At 61.2% G+C, this 6000-nt stretch overlaps 1 protein-coding gene across 3 annotated transcripts in view; it reads right to left on the reverse strand.

The window, feature by feature from the left end:
- The window catches only part of GLS (glutaminase), a 74434-nt gene extending 68776 nt beyond the window's left edge, over nt 1-5658 (reverse strand). For 2 of the 3 annotated variants that reach the window (XM_029069955.2, XM_029069953.2), the window contains exon 1: nt 5166-5657. In XM_029069955.2, the coding sequence (XP_028925788.1) occupies nt 5166-5518 (353 nt within the window). In that variant the 5' untranslated portion in view covers nt 5519-5657. Of the gene's footprint in view, nt 1-5165 lie in introns of all 3 variants that reach the window. The other variant, XM_029069952.2, reaches the window with a different exon arrangement.
- Nucleotides 5659-6000: the final 342 nt, after the last annotated feature.

A 6000-nucleotide genomic window follows, 5' to 3' on the forward strand; every position in this document is an offset into this window, starting at 1 on the left:
AAGTTACAGAAGCTTTCAGAGCCCACATCGTATTTGTCGAGAAAGGACAGCCCCAACTCAAATCATCAGTGGCATTTATTGAACCCTGAATACTTTTCACTAAAATCCTTCTTACGGAGTCTGCAAAACCTGGTTCTTCTGCAATTAACTTATACTCTCCCCACCTTTCCCCAGCTGCCAATTCAGCACCACTTAAGCACGTGGGAATTTATACTCCACCTCGCCACACACCCCCGGCCAGCACTTAGATCCAAAACTTTTGCCCTCATTCCTCCTCCTATCTGTAATCTATTTTAGTGTGTCTCTACTGCTAGGTGGTAAACTCCTTGAGGGCAGAGGCCAGGCGGACTCTACTGCACTCTCCCAAGTGCTCAGGATAGTGTTCGACACACAACGTCTTTGATCGGTTGGTGAAAATATCAGGTCCCAAATGTCTCTGTGGAACGGGCAAAACTTGAAAAGCAGGTTTTCCCTAAAAGTGACTTAGCTCGCCTCCTGTGGGAACTGAAATCTGCAGACCAGCCCGTTGAGGAGTTGAAGAGGCCGGGCAGTCTTGCCCGGGTGGGGAACGACTCTCTGAACCCAGATTCCGGCAGCCATCTCGTTGCCCAAGTCCCCACTAGCCCGGGAGGCCACGGGGCCTGTCAGCGGCAAGCCGAGTGGGCGCTGCCCTATCGGGGGGCAATGTGGACACTTTGCCCCACCACCCCTGAAGGATCCCAGGCCCCAGCTGGCTCTAGGCTCTGAGAGGGCAGGGGCCAGTCCATCAGCTGGACAGGAAAGCCATCAGGTCTGGGCAGAGTGCCATCTGCTCTCTGCCCCACACAAATGGAAGCTCCTTAAGGGCAGGGATCACGGCATCTACTTTTATTGGTGGCTTCCCAAATGCCCGCCCAGGGAGGGGAAGTGCACGAAGAATAACTGAGGTATCTGACAAGTGCTTACTATGTGCCAGGCACTGTACTGAATGCCGAGGTGGATACAAGTAAATCAGGTTGGACACAGTCCCTGTCCCAGCTAAGGCTCACAGTCTCAATCCCCATTTTATGGACGCGGGAACTGAGGCACGGAGAAACGAAGTGACTTGCCCAAGGTCACGAAGCAGACAGGTGGGAGAGCCGGGATCAGAACCCAGGTTCTTCTGACTCCCAGGCCTGGGCTCAATCCACTACGCCACTCTGCTTCTCACCACTTGGCGAGGGAGCACCACAGAGCTGGAAGATGCAACCCTTGCCCTCAGAGGGACTTCCAGTCTATTGTGTTCGAAGCACTGTACTGAGCACTTGGAAGAGGGCCAGAGTTGGAATTCTGACAGGAGCCCTGCCCTCCAGGAGCTCGGGGTGGGCCTCCCCATCATCCCTGCCCGCCATGAGATAAATCGGTTGACACCGAGCCAGGGCCGCCTGGGCTCGGATTACTTCCGTCCACCACGGCGGGTGGACTAGTCAGACACGAGCGGTGACGGTTCCCCCTCCTGCTCACCCACACACCTGCCCCCGGCTCTGGTGGGTCCCCCTATCTTTTAACTGATTCAGAGGCAGAGCACCCGCGTTCCTGCGGGAGGGTCCTTCGGTTAGTTCCCCCTCCAGCTCTCTGAATGGCGGCCACGGCTGGGGCCAAGAGGGGCGACACTGAAGGCGCACCTGCCTTGGGGACCAGGAGGCCGTGCCAGGAGGCCGGGGGAGGCCGGCAGCAGGGGCCACTCGAGGCCCAGGAGGCTGCACAGGCCCAGAAGGAGAGCGGCAGATGGCGGCTCTGCGAACAGGAAGCTACGCGGGCCCAGGAGGAGGCGGCAAGAGGGACCAGGAACCACAGAGAAGCGCTGGGGACCCCAGCAACAACAAGTCCCCAGACTTGACTTTGCTTCAGCGCTGGCTTCCGATTAGTAGTGAGTAGGAACGGCAGTATCGATTGAACATCCGCTGGGTTCGGGGAACTTTGCTAGGTGCTTAAGAAGAACAGATTAAAGAAGAATTGACACGTTCCCTTCCCATGAGGAACTTCCATTCTTCGGGGAAGATGGACATAAACCTATTCCCAAAAGGTGCCAAAATAAATAACTGAACATAGAACAGCCGAGTGATCTCCCTCAGCCTGCTGTGAGGCGACAAAATAGAGATGGCCCCTATGGGATGGGGAGGAGGATCGTGGGGCAAGCAGCACCAGGCACAGTGGTACCAAGCGGTTTCAGGTGACCCCTGGGAAGACCACAGAAGCACAAGTGTGGAAGCATCCACACCCAAAAGACCATAGTCGACCGGCCCAGGTTCCACAAGGTGTAGACTAGTGGTTTCTCTACCACGCCTGGCATCTGAGACCAAGGGAAGGGCCCCAGGCTGAGAGTCAGAAGGGCCGGGCCTACTACCAGCTCAGCCTCTGGCCTGCTGGGCGGGGCTGAGAAAAAAAAAAAAGTCACTTAACCTCTCTGGGCCTGTTTTCTCCTCTTTTTTTTTAAATGGTATTAGTTAATGGCATTTACTGAGCTCATGCTTTTGCAGAGCACCGTACTAAGCACTGCGGTAGATAATCGGGTTGGACACGGTCCATATCTCACATGGAACTCACACTCTTTATCCCCATTTAACCGATGAAGGAACTGAGTCCCAGAAGTGAAGTGGCATGCTCAAAAGTCATTCAGCAGACAGGTGGTGGAGCCGGAATTAGAACCCATGACCTTCTGATTGCCCAGCCCGTGCTCTGGCCACTATGCCAGGCTGCTTCCCTCACTCCCAGGCCCAGGCTGTTCCATGGGGAATGAGACGCCTGGCCTCCCTCCCCCTCAGACGACGACCAATTCCATGATCCCGTATCTAGGACTTAGGGCCGCTGGAAGCCGGTAAGCCCATATTAACTAATAGCATGCCTACAAGAAATCCCCTCCGCCTGCAAACTTGGGTGGCCAAGGGCAGGTCCCTTCTTCCGCGGAGAGGGTGACTCCCCACTGACCAGAGGGTGACCCCACTGAGGTCCCAGAATTTCAAATCTAAGCCCGACATAATAATAATAATAATAATAGTATTTGTTAAGCTCTCTGTGTCAAGTTCTGTTCTAAGTCCTGGGATAGATAAAAGGTAATCAGATTGGACATAGTCCATGTCCCACCTGAGGCTCACAGTCTTCATCCCCATTTTACAGATGAGGATACTGAGGCACGGAGATGTGAACTGACTTGCCCAAGGTCACCCCAGCGGATGAGTGGCGGAGGTGGGATTAGAACTCAGGTCCTCTGACCCCCAGGCCTGTGTTCTATCCACTAGCCCATGCTGCTTCCCAGGCCCCTAATACCTGCACAAAGGAGACCCTTATCCTGTGACCAAGACTCCTTTCCAGACCAGGGCCCCGTACCAGAATGTTTTGCTAGTTAAAACTTAACCAATCCCCCACCTCCCAACCCAGGGGGTAAAAAAAAAAAGGGGGGGGGCGAAGGAGGGGGGAACGAGCAGGCTTGAACACAGAACGCTTTAATCTGCTTTTCTAAATTTAAACTTGTGGGATGCACATTAATGATTTCAGCTGTTCTCACCTGTCTTGGTTGTTGAAAAAGAAAGAGAACAGTGTAAAACTGCAGGGCGCAGTGGCTATTTGGGTCTCTATGCGGCAGGCAGAGGGAAGGATAAGCCTTCTCCGAAGACGTAGGGGATGGGTTTTGTTGTAATTCTGGGCCTGTGATCACGCGTCCCCCGGCCACCACACACTTCTCCGTTTCTCGTTCGTGAGAATAGGGGCCCAGGGCTGAGGTTAAGGGCTGAGGACAAGAGGTGACCTGTCCACACGGGCCCTTGAGGGAGGGGGATGTGCCCGCCCTCCCTCTCCCGTTCGGGGGGGTCTCCTTCACACGGATAGCAAGGGCTTGGGATGTCGGCCTTAGCCTTGAAGTTCTGGAAGCCCGAAACGGTCGGGGTAGCGGTGGTCGGTCACCCCCTCCGCGTTGGGGGACAGGTGGGGGGCCCCTCCCCTTGGCGGCCCAAGGTTACAGGCTGGGGGGAGGGGGGTCCCACCGTAGAGGGGCTACAGGCTGGGCCGACCACCGTCTTGATGCTTGAGGTCCGAGGGGACAGGAGGGTGGGCGGACGCAGGGGGGTACGCTCCCTGGGGGCCACCCACTCTCCACCCACCCTGGGGGGGGCATGGACACATGGCCAGACCCGATCCAGCCCGTCTGGTCCTTTGGGGTCCCCGATGAACGGGCTGCGTCAGTGAGAGCAGACCCCACCTGCGGCCACCAAACTGATGGGGGTTGCAGGGATTTGGGGCTCAGCCCCCAGACTGATGGGGGCCCTGGGGATTTGGAGCTCAGACCCCAGGGCTGCTCTGCCCCCGGCCCCATGTTCCTGGTTCTGGGAGAACCCCCCGGACCCTCAGACCTCAGGGAAGAAGGGAGGGAGGAAGGGAGGGAGGAAGGGAGGGAGGAAGGCAGGGAGGAAGGAAGGCGGTTTCCTTGGACGTCACCCAAGGAGGAAGACCACATCACCACCACCTCCACCATCATCACCACCATGAGGGCCAGGTCAAGGAAGAGGAGGAGGAAGAGGACCGGGAACAGGAGGTCGAGGACCGGGAGGAGGAGGAGGAGGAGGAGGAGGAGGAGGAGGAGGAAGAGGGTTGGGAGGAGAAGGAAGTAAAGGGGAAAGAGGATAGGGAGGAGGAGGAAGATAGGGAGGAAGAGGATGAGGATCGGGAAGAGGAGGAGGAGGTCAATCGCGAGGAGGACAAGGGCGAGGACCGGGATGAGGAGGAGGGGGAGGACAGGGAGGGAGGGGGGGAGGACAGGGAGGGAGGGAAAAAGAGCAGAAGAAAGGAACCAAGGGATGGAGGGGGAAGGAAGGAACGGAGAGAAAAAGAGGAGGAGGGCCGAAGGAAGGAGAAGAGGAGGAGGAGGATGGTGGTGGTGCCGGTGGGCCCACGTGGAAGGCGCATGTGGGGCATCGGCCCTGGGGGGGGGGGGGGGGGCGGGGAGGCCGGGGGGTCCTGGGGCCCGCAGGGGGCAGGGGAGGGGGGCGGTTGGGGATCGAGGGCCGCTTCCTCGGGGTCCGGGGCGGCGGGAGGGAGGCCGGGCCTAACCACATGGCGCAGGCGGCGGCGAGGCCCGGAGCCCCGGAGGTCCGGGGGTGGGGGGTCCGGCGCCCCCCGGCAGGCCGCCCATCCCCCGCGGGAGGGAGGCTCACCTGTCCGGTGGCGGCGGGTCCTTCCCTTCGGCGGCGGCGGCGGCTCCTGCGGGTCCCGCGGGCCCGTCCTGGGGGGGGCTCTGCGGCGGGGCCCCGGCCGGCGGCCCGGCTCCGGCTCCGGCTCCCGCTCCGGCTCCCGCTCCGGCTCCCGCTCCGGCCTGGCCCAGCTCCTGCAGGATCTCCGACGGGGACCCCGACAGCGGCCGCCACGGCGTCCGGACCGTCCCGGGCCGCACCGACGCCGACCCCGACGCCGACCCCGACCCCGACCCCGACCCCGACACCGCCCCGCCGGCCAGGGGCAGGACCAGCCGCGCCGCCTCCCGCAGCCCCGCACAGCCCCGCAGCCACATCGTGCCCCGAACGCGGGGGCGGGGGGCGGGGGCGGGAGCAGGGGCAGGGGAGAGAAGACGGGCGGTGGCCGGTGAGCGCCGGCGGGTCTGCAGTGAGAGGGATCGTGAGCGAGAGCGCCAGGAGCAGCAGCAGCAGCAGCAGCAGCAGCAAGAGGGAGCGCGGCCGAGGGGCGGGACCCGCCCGCCCGCCGCCGCCTCCCATTGGCCCCGCGCCCCGGGATTCGGACGCTCCCATTGGCCGGAGGGACGCGTCCGTCAAGCTCCGCCCGCCGCCGCCGCCGCCTTCGCCCGCGCCCCGCCCCGCCCCCCTCACCCCTCCGTCGGGCGGCCTGCTGCCAATCAAGGGGCGCCTACGCTGCGCGGGGCGCTGTGCTGAGCGCCTGGGAGAGGGCACCGTAGCAGGCACCCCGGGGGCGGCGAGGAGGAGGAGGAGGAGGAGGAGGAGGAGGAGGAGGAGGAGGAGAGGGCGCCTGGGGCGGGGC

Source organism: Ornithorhynchus anatinus, chromosome 7 (genome assembly GCF_004115215.2).
Source record: "Ornithorhynchus anatinus isolate Pmale09 chromosome 7, mOrnAna1.pri.v4, whole genome shotgun sequence".
In the NCBI taxonomy this organism is placed as follows: domain Eukaryota; kingdom Metazoa; phylum Chordata; class Mammalia; order Monotremata; family Ornithorhynchidae; genus Ornithorhynchus; species Ornithorhynchus anatinus.